The 13,664-nt window shown below is 48.0% G+C and overlaps 1 protein-coding gene across 1 annotated transcript in view; it reads right to left on the bottom strand.

The window, feature by feature from the left end:
* Positions 1 to 10,003, bottom strand: part of LRP4 (LDL receptor related protein 4) — a 51,835-nt gene extending 41,832 nt beyond the window's left edge. Inside the window, exon 1 of the mRNA XM_057553407.1 lies at positions 9,719 to 10,003. Within this exon, the coding sequence (XP_057409390.1) occupies positions 9,719 to 9,770 (52 nt within the window). The 5' untranslated portion in view covers positions 9,771 to 10,003. The remainder of the gene's footprint in view (positions 1 to 9,718) is intronic.
* Positions 10,004 to 13,664: the final 3,661 nt, after the last annotated feature.

Below are 13,664 nucleotides of genomic sequence, written 5' to 3'. Positions count from 1 at the left end.
AGAAAGGATACAAATGACTGCGGGTGGCAAAACGCGGTCTTCATTTTAAGAAGTGTTCGGTTAGAACACTCAGCTGTGCTTCTGGCCTTGAAAGCTATTTGCCAGACGCACTGCAAGCTACAGTGGCCTCAAAGGGCATGGAACCTTCAACCTAATGCAATTCAACATGGAAAAGACCTCCTCCCAAAGTGTTCACTATCCCTGATCATCAAGTTATCCAGCTTTCAGGATACATGGTAATGTGCTCAGAGGGCCTTCCTGGGAGGTTAACCAAAATCTCAGCCATCTGACCACCTTCTCACTGCTTTCTTCAGAAGGAAAGCAGGGAAACGCCCATCTGCTTACACTACCAGACACAGTGTAATATGTGAGAGAACACAGATTCTTGAGTCAGAGAGGCTCGAGTTCAAGTCCTGGTTCTACACTAACTCTACAACTTTGAGCAAGTTAGTTAATGCCTCTGAGTCTCAGTTTCCTCATCCATAAAATGGGAATAACAACAGTTCTACCGCAAAGGGTTTTGTAAAGATTAAATTAAATAATCCATGTAGACTGCTTAGCGCAGGGCTGGCACACAGCAAAAGCTTCATAAAAATACAGCCATCATTTACTGAGTACTTACCATGTGCCCTCCAAATACTTTTCTAAGTGCTTTTCTTATGCCACATCATTGAATGCTCTCAACAACCCTGGGAAGTGGCACTGTTATTATTATCACCACCTTACAGTTGAGGACACTGAGACATAGGGAGGGGAAGTCTGTTGACAGGTCACACAGATACTAAGGGTTGGAGTCAGCATTCACACACAGGCAGGTCAATTCCAGATCCTCTGCTCTTAATCTCTTCATGAATACTGCCTCTTAATAAGTGGTATTGCTATTATGAGAATTTCCAATACCCTGAGATCAAAACAGGGGATTTATAATACTGGGATTTTGGGGTCCTTCTTTCTGCATTCTGGATTGGCAAATGTGCAGTGAGTTTATGGATCTCAAGCAGTGACCTCTCCTTCTGGCTACTGCTGAGGCTAAGGACCAATTTCCCTTGCCCTAAGGTAAAGTAGTGAAGCAAGGAGAGTATGGAACCCTAGTCCTTTGAAAGAGTGCCTCGGTACTGTGTTGGTCCAGAAAAGGGCAGGGCTTTAGACAACAAATGATTATGTTTTGCAGTTTTTCTTGACAGTTTGCAAGCTACTTCTGCATACACACTTGCATTCTCATTTAATCATTACAGTACTACCCATTTAATTGGTAAGATCACCTACTTTGGCCAAGGTCATGGGGTGAGTAGGAGAGCCAGGATGGCAGCCCCATTCGGACCCTTAGACCAATATTCTTCTCTTAATATGATCTCAGAATCTGGACTTTCCATAAAGCTTCCCACTGATGCACACTCAAGTTAGAGAGGCACTGTTGGGAATTCCCTGGCTGTCCTGTGGTTAGGACTCTGTGCTCTCACTGCCGAGGGCCCGGATTCGATCCCTGGTCAGGGAACCAAAATCCCGCAAGCCACGAGGCACAGGCAAAAAAAAAAAAAAAAAAAAAAGAGAGGCACTGCTCCCGACTACCCCATAGAAAGCTCAGCTCAAGGTGGACCACACCTGTCACTTGGAGGCCCAAGGTGTACAGTGACTATACACAGCTACAGAGCAGCTTTTTCAAGTTGAACCAGAAATGAGAAGGCTTAAGGGGTGTTCTGTGAGTGTTGGGATATGACAGCTACCCCAACGTGGAAGGGATTACAATGGGGAAGGGAGGAATCATCACTCATATAAGTGAAGGATTTTTTTTTCACAACATACCAAAGCTCTCTTCTCTTCTCCTAACAAATGGCAGCAACGGTGAAGATATAAACCTTATTTAATGAGGATAAGTTATTTGGAATGACTCTGAACTACATCCAGGCCAATCAAGGGACCAATCCACTGATTTCAGCTCCTTGGGCAGCTTACTCAGTAAGCGTCTCTCACTGAAAGGGAAGCCCATGCAGCGAGACAAGACTGACATAACTGAAAGGGGTGGCAGCCAAAAGCCACATGGAAATGGATCTAGTCTCACCCAAGAGATACCTGCAGTCTGGAGAGACTCGGGTAGCTATACAGCCACTGTTTGAGAGGACAGAGCTTGCACAGAAAACATTGGCACCAATACCAAACAAGGTAAATGGCTGGCAGTAGAAGGAGGCCAGGACATGAACCCTTTCCTGATGCTGCCCCACCTGGACCCACAAAGCCTCAGCTGAATTGAAAGCCCCTGCTGTGTGCCCCAGAGGCCCTTGGTATCTCCTCTTACGGTAGCATTTAGCCCACTGTGGGACCATTGTTCACTTACTAGACCAGAAGCCTCTCGATGGTTGGAACTGTATGATATAGAGCTTTGTATTTGTATTCAGTGCACAGTTCAATGATTGGTATGTAGTGATGATCAATACAAGTTTGTAAAATGAATGAATGACACATTCCATTAGAATCTTATGACAGTTGGGAGTCATAGGAAAAGAGAAGCCCAGAATATGAAAAATGAAAGTGGTTATTTCCTACCTACCCTATAATCAAGAAAACAGGAATCTTCTTTTTAAGGTGGCTTCCTAGTTCTATCCAGCTTAAGTTCACTCCTTTCTCCAACAAGAGTTCCTTTCACTGGCTGTATTATCAAGCTGCGATACTGACATGCCGTGACTCTCCTTATTTCTGTCCCTAGATCCCTAGAGGCCAGTCTTACCTGGTTTGAACATCTATCTGATAAAGTCTTCTCCTAGTGGGCCCTCTCAAAAGTGATATCATAAGACACATGATTATTGGTCCCAACAAGGTCAGCCTTCTCTTGCCAGTTTTAAACACAGAAAAGAAGTCCTTAATGGTCAGCTTCCAAAGTTATGAGGCAGAAGAGCATAATGTTAAGAACATGGAAACAAAACTAAGCTAATTCCTGGCCATCGGACCACGTATAATCTCTTTATACCTTAGTTTTTCATCTGGAAAATTGGGATAATAAGAGCCCCTACCTCCCATGGATGTTATGAGAATTGAATTACTTAATTCATAAAAAGCCCTTAGCATAATGCCTGGCATATACTAAGCTCTTGACAAATGGTAGCACCTACTATTGCTATTATAGAATTTGACTCACCCAGACTGTCTTATCCATCCACCCCATGATTAAGCCTTAATATTTCAGGGCTTGAGATGTCTAAAAATCCAACTGTGCGCCAAGCTGCAGTGCTGTTCCCATGGGTTAAGTTGGTGGCATGAGTGACCACAGGAAGAGGTGGGAGAGAGTCTTGTGGCAAGAGTCCTGCTTTACTGCCCTTCTCTGGGGGAGCTTGAAGTACATGGTATCCTTTACTCTTACCTAATTTATCATCAACCAATTCCTAGGAGGCAAATATAGAAAAGAGCATTTAGAACCTAAATTACAGAGCAATTTAGAAATGGATTAGTTTCCTTTTTTGTGAATCGGGGGTAATAACAGTACCTATTTCATAAGGTTGCTGGGAGGTTTAAATGAAATAATACATATAAAGTAGCTATTATACATAATACATAAGCAGCTATTATTTTTGTTGTTGTTGTTGTCATTAACTCCATCATCTTCATCTGTGTCCTCTCTCTCAACCCAGTAATGTAGCTGCGTCGCCATACAGGCTTCTTACCCTGCTTAGAAGCTTAGTCAACAGTTTCACAAATCCAACAGGGATTGAATGTGGCTGTGCTCTCCGAGGGGCTGCTCAAAGTACTGCTTTCCTCTCCCCTTACATCTCAAAACCCAAGGTCCACAGAGTAACACGTGGCTTCAGGGAGCAACAAACCATATCTCCCCTTCTGGGAGCTTTTTTAAGCCTCACTCCATCAAAAAGCACCTGAAAGGTAATTCTTTATGCATTGGGATTCCCGGAGAAGATGAAGACTGAAAACACAGAGGAGAGGGCAATCTAAGATAAAATACAGACAGTCCCGACCAAGACCTTCTGGTATAGCTTAGATACAAAAGATTCTATTCTAAGAGGTAGTATGGATTAGAGAGTTAACAGCTTAGGCTCTGGGTTCAAATCCTAGGTCAGTTACTCACTAGCTGTGTGACAGCAAATGGCCTAAGCCTTAGTTTCCCATCTGTAAGACAGGAATCTAACAGAATCTACCTTATAAGGATACGGTGAGGAGTAAATGTGATAAAACACGCTAACACTTTGAGTGCCAGCAATACAGCAAAAGATTCACAAATGTTAAATGCCCCAGAAATACATTTGTAATTTTTAGACCACATGTTCCCAGCTTGTTGGGCAAAAATGGTCACCAGAGATCACTCCCAGAGGAGCAGAAATTCTCATTTGGGGGAAGTATATTTTAAAGTCATTCACTTTTACTGCTTCTCTGAACCTGTGGTTGAAATTTCTCGTTTAAACTACCAGTGAGTGTGGCAGGGGAGTGGAAAAAGGAGGGAACTCCCCTTTCTTATTTGCTAGGCTTATGGATATTAGAACCTGGCATCTGTATTTGGTTTCCAGAAGGCTGTAGTCCCCAACAGAGAAACTATCTCTTGTCCTCATCCATGCCACGGTGACAGTCGGGTTCCCAAGGCTGGGGCCAACGAAGGGAACATTTGGAGCATTTCCCCCCCACCCCTGCCCTGCAGGCCAGGCAGGAAGTGGAGCTGCTGAGCAAGGAGAGATCACTGGAGGTGCTTCCAACCTCAAAGCTTCTTTATTTCACGTGCTGATCAGGTGTTTCTCCCAATACCCTAATCTGTACCTGCCTGGCCCTACACCCAGACGGGACAGGGGGAGGGACCCTCTCCTCCAAAAAGGTGCTGCCTGGAGCCAGGAGCTTCCCGGCCCCGGAAAACCTCCGGTGATAAATTATGCAGCAGCACCTTTGTGCTGCCTCTCAGCCAGATGGGAGGTTTGCTCCCAGTCTTTTGTTTCCGGCTTTGCTCGCAACTCCGATCCTCCCTGGCTCAGCACAGAGGTGAGGGGGGAGCTCCTGTAGGCCATGTCCGGGCTTGCAGCGAGTCCCGAGTCCTGGGCAAGGCTTTTCCCAGCTGGGGCTCAGGCAGCGCCCTTCCCCTTCTCACTCTAACCTGAATGGGCAGGGGAGCAGAGCATTAGGGAAGGTTGCAGGCAATCCACTCAGCTGTGAGCAAGGATGGGAATGCCTACGTGCCGTGAAAGAATAAAGTTTGCTCAGAAGGGCGTAAGAGGTGCCCAAGGGCACCAAGGATGTTTGCTTCTTGCTAAATCAAAAATGCAGAACAGAAAATGGAGTCAAACGACAGCCAGGAAAGCTACAGAATCAGCTCTTTTGAACGGCTGCTCTTGGTTATGGTCAACTTTCCGCAGCCCCCAGAACCATCACATCTCTGGCACCAACTTAAATGGAAGAAACAAAGAGACGACAGGGGTCAAACTTGGGGGTGGAGGAGCTGAGGGCTGGGCGGGGGGGGGGGGGGGGGGGGGGGGAGGGAGGAGCGAGTCGTGGGCTTGAGACCTGAATCAATTATCCTTGCACGCTGACAGGATTCCTGATTGAAGACAGTAGTCATGAAGGAAGGCAGCTCCACAACGCCCGGCCCCCAAATTGGGGCAATTACTATCTTATGAGCTCTGGGGCCTGACTCCTTTCCCAGGCCAGTGGGAGGGAGAGCTTGGAATTCTAAACTGTTCCAGCTACAAGAGACCTCAGCCAGCACCTCTCACCCCGGGTCACAGCAACCTTAGGGTGAGATGCCTGGCTGCATCCCTGACCACAGGGCTTTTAACAGGGAAGCTCTCAGAGGAAAGCGCCACATCCCAGGCCCTCTTCCAGGAGAACTAAGGCAGACTGGGCCCCCTAGACTCATGGTATCGCTTAACAGATCTCTTTTTTGAAGTGTGGACAAGAGGGAAATATGCTTAGGTTTCATTAGGTTTTCAAGGGGGAAAAGAAAGGGCAAGATCTTTAAAAAAAAGAAAGCAAAAAACCAGCTGAAATGAATGAAGGGCTGAGCCTCCATTTTAGCACATGGCACTGTAGTATAACTACGGTTGTCTGGTTCCCGTAGTCCAAAGGCGAGAACCGTCTCTAATCCACTTCTGCAAGCATGCTAACAAACAACTAACATTTATCCAGACCTATGGTAACAGAGTAGTTGTCACATTCTGTGTTGAATGGTTTGAACATACTATTATTTCATTTAATTTTTACAATACCCTCACATGATAATTTATTACTACTCCACCCCCGCCCCCCACTTACAGATATGAACCCCGAAGTTCAGGGTGATAAAGTGTTTTGTACAGGGTCACAAAGATGTGGCGAAGCCAAGATGCAAACCCAGGCCTGCCTCTGCTTCTTGATCAAAGAGCTATGTATGCAGTGATTAGATTAGCACTTGACAAATGTGTGTCTGGGGAATGAATGAACAAATGAATGGGTGCAGAGCCCAGTTTAGGGAATGCTCCTGAGTGTGCTGGGGAGAAGGAACTGACCCTGTCAGCTCGAAGCTGGAAGGAGAGATGCAAGTACAGGCATTCATCAGAGCTATTTATAGGGCCAAAGCCTGTCTCTGCCAGCCAACCAGTTGGCATGAAGTCTTTCCTGGGATATTGAATCTCACCAGGCTGAGAAGGAGAAAAGGTCTTCCAATGCTGAAGTTGAGATGGTAATCCAGACACAGTCTGGGGCCAGATGCCCCATGTCCAGGCAACTGTGACAAAACTCATGGCTAAACTGCGTCAAGGAATGTAGAGACTGTGGCTGGAACAGGCTAACAGACCTAGTCGGCCATGGGCATGGAACTGTCTTGAAATTATGAGATGTGTCCAATCACAAAAAAAGACAAGACAACTTTTTAAAGTAGTCTCCAAAATTCTGTTCCTATTTTGGAAGCCCCTAGGATCAATCTTCTCTTCAAAGGAGAAGCGACATAGCCAGTCTCTCCCATGTCCCTTCTTCTTAGGGATCAAGATTAGCAGTCAATCTGTAGAAAGAATGAGAAGGACCTGTAAAATATCCTGTCCTCTGTGATTTCCTGTGTTCTCTGCTGGACCAGAAAATGGACATGCCCAACGTGCTCTGTATCAGACATGGCCATACTCAGTTCCCTTGCACCTGTCATTCTTAATACCATGTGCCAGTCCCAAAGATGTTATCTGATATGCAACAGGGGACAGAAGAGGAAATCCAAAGTCAGTGACAAGCCAAGCATCATTCACAAGTCCAGTAAGATCAGGGACAAGGTCAACCAAGCTCCATGACAACACCAGATGGAAAAGAAACCAGTCTCAGCTCCACTCATCTGCACTCATCCTCAGAAATAACCCTCTATCTACCAAAGCTTACCTGGAAGAGATCTCCAAGACAAACATGGTTTCCACTCTTCAAATGGTGGTGGATTGTCTGAGGCCTCACGTCAACCCTCAATAGGAAGATACCCAGGGCTATTACCAGCAATCAAGTTCCCTTCCAAAATCTTTAAGGTTGGAGTATTATATAGGCTCAGGCCAAACCCACAGGCTCTAGGAAAAGCCCCAAGTACTAGCAGCATCCAAATAAGCACCTTATATATTATTGTCTTGAATTCATTCCTAGCAGAGGTCAGATCTGCCTAACTGATCTACTATGACACACTGTCTTCTCCCTGAGCCCCTGGAACATAGTGCGGGATCCTTCGGGTGATATTTTTGGTTGAGTGACTGCTCCGTCTCACTGGTTGATGAACCATGAATCTGTCCCCTCCAAGCCTCCTGAGGATGGCTCAGTATCAGGCCAGGCGAAGTTTAGATCTTGGTGCCACGGAGTGTCCTTATTCACATGCACAGAAAGCCTCCCATGCTTAGAAGTTTCCATTAAATATTTTGTCCTTAAAAAGAACCCAAATAGTTACCCAGAACCCTCCCATCCTTCTTCTATGAAGCATAAAATATACACAATTTTCTACCCCCCGTTCTCAATGCAGATGTAGTGTAGGCAATTTTGACAGCTCTGGAGGGATAAAGATCCTCTTGGCCAGTCTCAGCCCGGAACCTTTCCAGCTCCCCTTTCCCTAGGGCAGAAGGCGACAATCTCCTCTCTGGCTTTGTTGGTATCCGTTTTAGCCCCCCCCCCCCTTTTTTTTTCAGTGCCGTGCCATTTCCCTTGATCTTTTTCAAAACTTCCTCCAGGGGGCCGAGAGGAAAGTTCCATCCTCTTCCCTTGCAGCCCGAAGGGGAAAAGCCCCCAAAAAGCACAGCTGTCCCTTTAAGGGGCCCATGCGGTGGGAAGAGCAGCTACATTCCTACCCCAGTAGGGCCGCTGTCCCGACACGCCAGAGAGGCTGCAAATAACCTTCTAGGAGAGAGCTCGGGAGGGGGAGAGCACAGTGCAAAGAGGAACGTGGGTCGGCCGGGCTACTACTCCGAGAGGAAGAGTTAAGAGCTCGGTCGGGTTAGAGTGGGCATGGAAAAAGTCATTTAAAAACCCACGGGTAGTTTAAATAACAGACAAGAGAACTCTGTTTTGGATTTGGGAGGTAAACACCTTTAAAACAAGTGCTCAGGCATCTCCACGCCCTGCCAGGCAAGTTCCGAAATCTGCACTATTTCCACACGAGCTCCCTTTACGTTACAGAATTGGCGCAAGGCTGTGGTCTACAGACCCCATTATTCTGAACCCCACCGCCTCATCCCGGCAGCGGGGAGAATGGGAAGATTCGGATCTCCCCCGGCTGAACAGCGGTGGGTGAATAGGGTTGGGATTCAAAGATCAAAGTTCTTTGATCTTTGGGCACAAACTAGAGGCAGCTGCTAAATCACGGGGTGCACCCACGGTCCTAGCCGGTTGCGGAGAAACAGATTCCACTGGAGCCCTAATCACACACACCAGTTGCGTACCGGCACCAAACAAGTTATTAATAAGGAGCAGATGAAGCAGCAGTCCTGCTGCCATCCCTCCAGCCTCCCCGAGGGCCACCGCGCGGGCCGGGAGGCTGCCTTCTGAGGTTCGGCGATACCCGCCCAGCTATCCCGGCCAGGGCGGATCTGCGGGAGCCTTCCAGCAGTTTCTTCCCTATGTCCCTCCTCTGCCCCTTTTCCAACCCTGCTTCCCCCTCCCCCGCTCCGGGAAGGATCCAGGGCAGGAAGCTGATTGGTCACAACCAGGAGAGGGAACCCAAAACACCACTAAGTGAAGATGCTGCGAGCAGGCAGTGCCCAAGGACCCTCGGCGGGAGCATGGTTCGGAGTCCGAGGAACTGTTCCTCGAGTGGAGGAATCCCCAGAGCTCAAGTATTCAGATTCCTCTGGAGCCTCTCCGCAATCTGCCCGAGACCCCCAGCCCCTGGAAGGAGGACTATTTACAATTTATGGTTTAGCGACCATCCTTCCCCGCCTCCCTTTCTTCGCCCACATTCATTCGCACCAAGGACACAGAGACCCTGTCTAAACCTGAAAAGGGAAGCACCCCAGCTCTTCAAAGAGCAGCGAGGAAAGGCGGGCGAGCGCCTCGGATCTTCCCCCCAGCCTGGCCCAGACCCGAGCCCGGGGAGCTCCTCCACCGCTGCCCCGTCTCGGACTGGAGGAGTTGGGGGAGCTCCCGGTCCCCTCCCCGGAACACAATCTCCGGGCTGCTGCTTGGAGTGAGGGCGAGGGGTCCCAGGCCCCAGCCTGCGCCGTCCCGCCCTCGGGAGGTGAGTCCTGCAGCGGCCGGACCCAGGGAAAAACTTTCCCGCTGGGCCGGTCGGCGTGGGCGCGGCGGCGCCGCTTACCGTGTGCGCAGAGCAGGGCGCCAAGCAGCAGCGCGCCCCACGGCCGCCTCATGGTGCCGCCGCCGCCGCCGCCGGCGCTCCCTGCCGGCCGGGGGTCCCGCCGGCTCCTGCGGGACGGCGCGGCGGAGGGTGTCGACGGAGGGTCCCCTAGGGGAAGCGTCCCGGTCCACGGTGGCGGGCGCACCCCGCAAGTCGACCTCCGGCCGCTGCCGCCTCCACTGCTGCCGAAGCCGAAGCCGCCCCGCCAGTGGATCGGGAGGGGGTGTCCCGGGCCGGGCCGCCCCGCCCCGCCCCCAGCGCCGCAGCCCCCGCCACGGCCACCACGCCTGGTCCCGCCCCCAGCGCCGGCCCGCCCCCTTTCCGCCCTCGGCCCCCGCCCCCCGGTCCCCGGACCCCACCCGCCGGCGCCTGCAGCGCTGGCCCAGCTCCTCTTCAAGCCGCCCCTACGTTCCTAGTCCTCAAGAGAGCCCCCCCCTCACTGTCGCCAGTACTACTGCTTTAAAGTCCTTAACTTAAAAAAGGTTTTATCCTAGCGGCAACTCTCGGATCCCCCTCTAGTTCTGTGCCAGAGAGGTGCACCCAGGCTGACCCAAGTCGCCTGGACGTGACCCCGGCCCCCCTACCGGCCCCAAGTCCAGACTTTATTGATGTCTCAGAATACACAAGGCTTGCTAATGCATAATCCTCTCGGTCTTTATGGACATCAAACAAGGGACATCAGGGGGCCTGGAGTGCTGTGTCTTAACTAGCGTTCTCACTGTCAAAATTCCTTTCCTGAGATTTTCTCCACCCCTCCCCCCACACCCCCGTCTAGGCAGCGTTGTTCTAGAGCTAAATAATTCTACGACCTCCCCTTTTCGTTTATTCATTTCCTGAGGTGGTTGTCTGGGCCCTGTCGCCCCAGCTCAGACGTCCAGAATTGGCCCAGACGTAGTTCCTCCTCGCTGTCTTTGTAAATCAGCGTAGTTAGCCTCTTCACCTTCTTTGACTTTCAGATCCTGGCAAGAAAGAAAGGGGGTAAGGAAGTAAGCCCTCGCTTGTAGTTGTATTCTCTCAGAGACCTCAGCCTCCTCCCAGCTTCAGTCTCTAGGGCCTTCTAGCAATATTTAACTTTTGGGTTAGTACATAAAGTTATAAATTCCTCTCTTGTCTTAGCTTTGTGGCCTACGCCTCTCCCCAGTGCATATTAATAACATGGATTAATTTTGTTACCACCTGCCATTTTCTAGGTTGAATCTTGTCCTGATACTTTTGTCCAAGCCCCCAACTTCCTTAGGGTCCTGCATATCGCTTTTCCCTCCAAGCTGGTATGCCAACAGTTTCTGGCTTTGGATCATCTGCAATTTTGTTAAACCACTTTCTTCTCACTAGTAAATAGAGTGAGGAAGCCCCAAATGCGCCATGTTAGCTGAGGGGAGAGTCATTTGTTACAGTGCAAAGAGGATATTGGGAGATTTCTCCAATGGATTGGTTGCCATTTCATCCTCGCTTGTCTGCAATTTTTCAAAGGCTTTCACTTCAAATTACCATCTTTGACCAAAGCTAACATTAACTTTGCAATAGCAAGGAAAAAAATGCGTTGTTAACTGCTTCTTAGCCAGTATTTCTCTATTCTGTTTTGCCTAAAATTTTTATGCAGATGAAATGTTGAACTAACATCACCATGGTAACAAATACCATGAGGCATTTTCTGTGTATGTAGTTCTTTTTGCTGACTGAAGGCGGCAGTCGAGTCAGGTCAGGTTTACTTGATCTTACTGCTAGGAAGAAGTCAACCTTTAAGGCCTATGTCATCTTAGCCTAAAATCCAAGGAGAAAAGGGTGAAAAAGTAGAGGCTGGTTCTCAATCCCTCCTCCCCACAACGTTTTTGATGCAGCCTTCGTCGGTCTCAAGGTTTCAATATACGTTGCTTACGAAGACTTGCTTTTTGACCTGTTGAGGAAGACCTTATGATTCTGGAGACCATTTTTTTTCCCCACAGTGAAAACTAAGGACATGTGGTATAATGAATACATTTGCCCCAAAAAATCCAGAACAGGCGGTCACCATACTTTCAATGTCAGGGGATTAAGAATTTATAAACAGTTTCCACTCTGTATTCAAAAGACAGGTTCCTTTCCAGAAGGCATGATTTGTGTTGTTTTTTCTGGGATTGAGGAGGAACAGGGAAGCTGGCTGTCCCTGTCTGACTCAGGCTCAAGAGACTGAATTTTCTGTGTGCATCCCGAGTCCTCCTCCTCCATGGTTCAGCACAGTTCTGGTGCACAGAGCCATCCCTGGCTGCTGTGAGTCACTGGGAATATCAATGGGTAGAAATGAACTTCATGCATAGTCCCTGGCTGGGTCACCCCCTAGGGTGAGTTAAGTCTTGGCTGTCAGAAACTGCTCTTGTGCCAGGAGTGCTAAGCCATATTTATTTTTACCAGGCCTCTCAGACTTTCTTGTTTGGAGTGAGAGATCCTGAAAAGCATGCCAGAATGGGCTGTTTGTCTCCCTTTTATTGTCCTCTGGGACATGCCCCTAGGAAAGTTGTAGGGGATTGCTAATTCCAGAAGGGTCTCAGAGACATTTGTTTCCTCAGAAACACCACCCCTTTCCTTCATCCTTCTAGGACAGACCAGGGGACTGAATTTCTAAGATCAGAATATTGCCCTGAATTAGACCATCACTAATGGCCTTTTCAAAGGATACCCTGGGGGTGCTACAGAAACAAGATAGAAATGGGCACTATTTTGATCCAGTTGGGTTGGTAGAATCCTCTTACAACCCAGGCATCATTCAATAACCTGAATTCTAAACGTAATTCTTCTAAAAGAGTAAAAGGTTTGACATTTCCACACTTTAAAACAGTGGTTCTTAATCAGGAGTGATTTTTGCTGACATGGGGCAATGCCTAGAGACATTTTTGGGAGTAGGTATTACTGGCAAATAATGAGTAGAGGCCATGGATGCTGCTAAACATTCTACAATAAGCAGGACATCCCTCCCCACAAAAAATAATTATTCAGCCCAAAATGATAATAGTGCTGAGGTTGAGAGACACTGATTAAAAAATTAAGAACATGAGTCTTAAAAAAAGAATTGCTCCATCTCTAGGATCACTTTCTTGTGTGAATGGAAGAAGGAGCTCTTAAAGCTATAGAATGGAAAACAAGAGAAACAAGAGAAAGCACAGCTAAAGGAGCTAAAAGAGTCCTATACCTATCTGCCTAGGGATGCCTATTTCCAGTATTAACTCACTTAGTGGGAGTAAGTATTTATTATGGGTATATTATGTGCCAGACACTGTAGAAGCAGTAGTAAACAGATATATTGGGTCCCTGGAACTTACAGTCTGATGGTTGGGGAGGCTACAAGTATACAGAAGCATTAAAAGAGTGATCTCACAAATGAATTTAAAGCTACAAATGATAGGGGCATTCAAGGAAAAGTACAGGGTTCTTTGAAAGGACAGACTTGATTTAGATTTGGGGGTTCAAGGAAGGCCTGTCAGAGGCACTAACACTAGCATGCTGAGTAAGATTCATCAGGCTAAGTGTGGATGGGCGGGTCTTCTAGGCAGAAGGAACAGTATGTACAAAGGCCCTGAGCCAGGAAACAGTTATAGAAAAATATAATTAACTTTTAGCAATGGTATGCTTTTATCTAGGTTCAGGGGCTACTACTGGAGACCAGGAAAAAAGAAAAAAAAAGAAAGTATAAGGGAATAGTCTGATTTGCATTTTTGTGCTTTCTTTAATTGCAAACCCTCCATACCACCACTTCAAGTACCAACACTTTTCACGTTCCAGCTCAGCAGTAGTATTTGAGTCAGGATCTGGGTACCATGGCTGATTCAGTTCCCTGGCATAACTTGGGGCGCACCCTGAAAAGTGGGACTTCCTAGATATTTTTTTTTAATCTCCTGGAAGCTTGATAGTCACACACCTGGCACGTATAAGTAGA

The sequence above is a fragment of the Balaenoptera acutorostrata genome, chromosome 9, assembly GCF_949987535.1.
Source record: "Balaenoptera acutorostrata chromosome 9, mBalAcu1.1, whole genome shotgun sequence".
Lineage (NCBI taxonomy): Eukaryota > Metazoa > Chordata > Mammalia > Artiodactyla > Balaenopteridae > Balaenoptera > Balaenoptera acutorostrata.
Note: the sequence above shows the minus strand (reverse complement) of the source record. Positions and strands in the feature narration are given on the sequence as shown.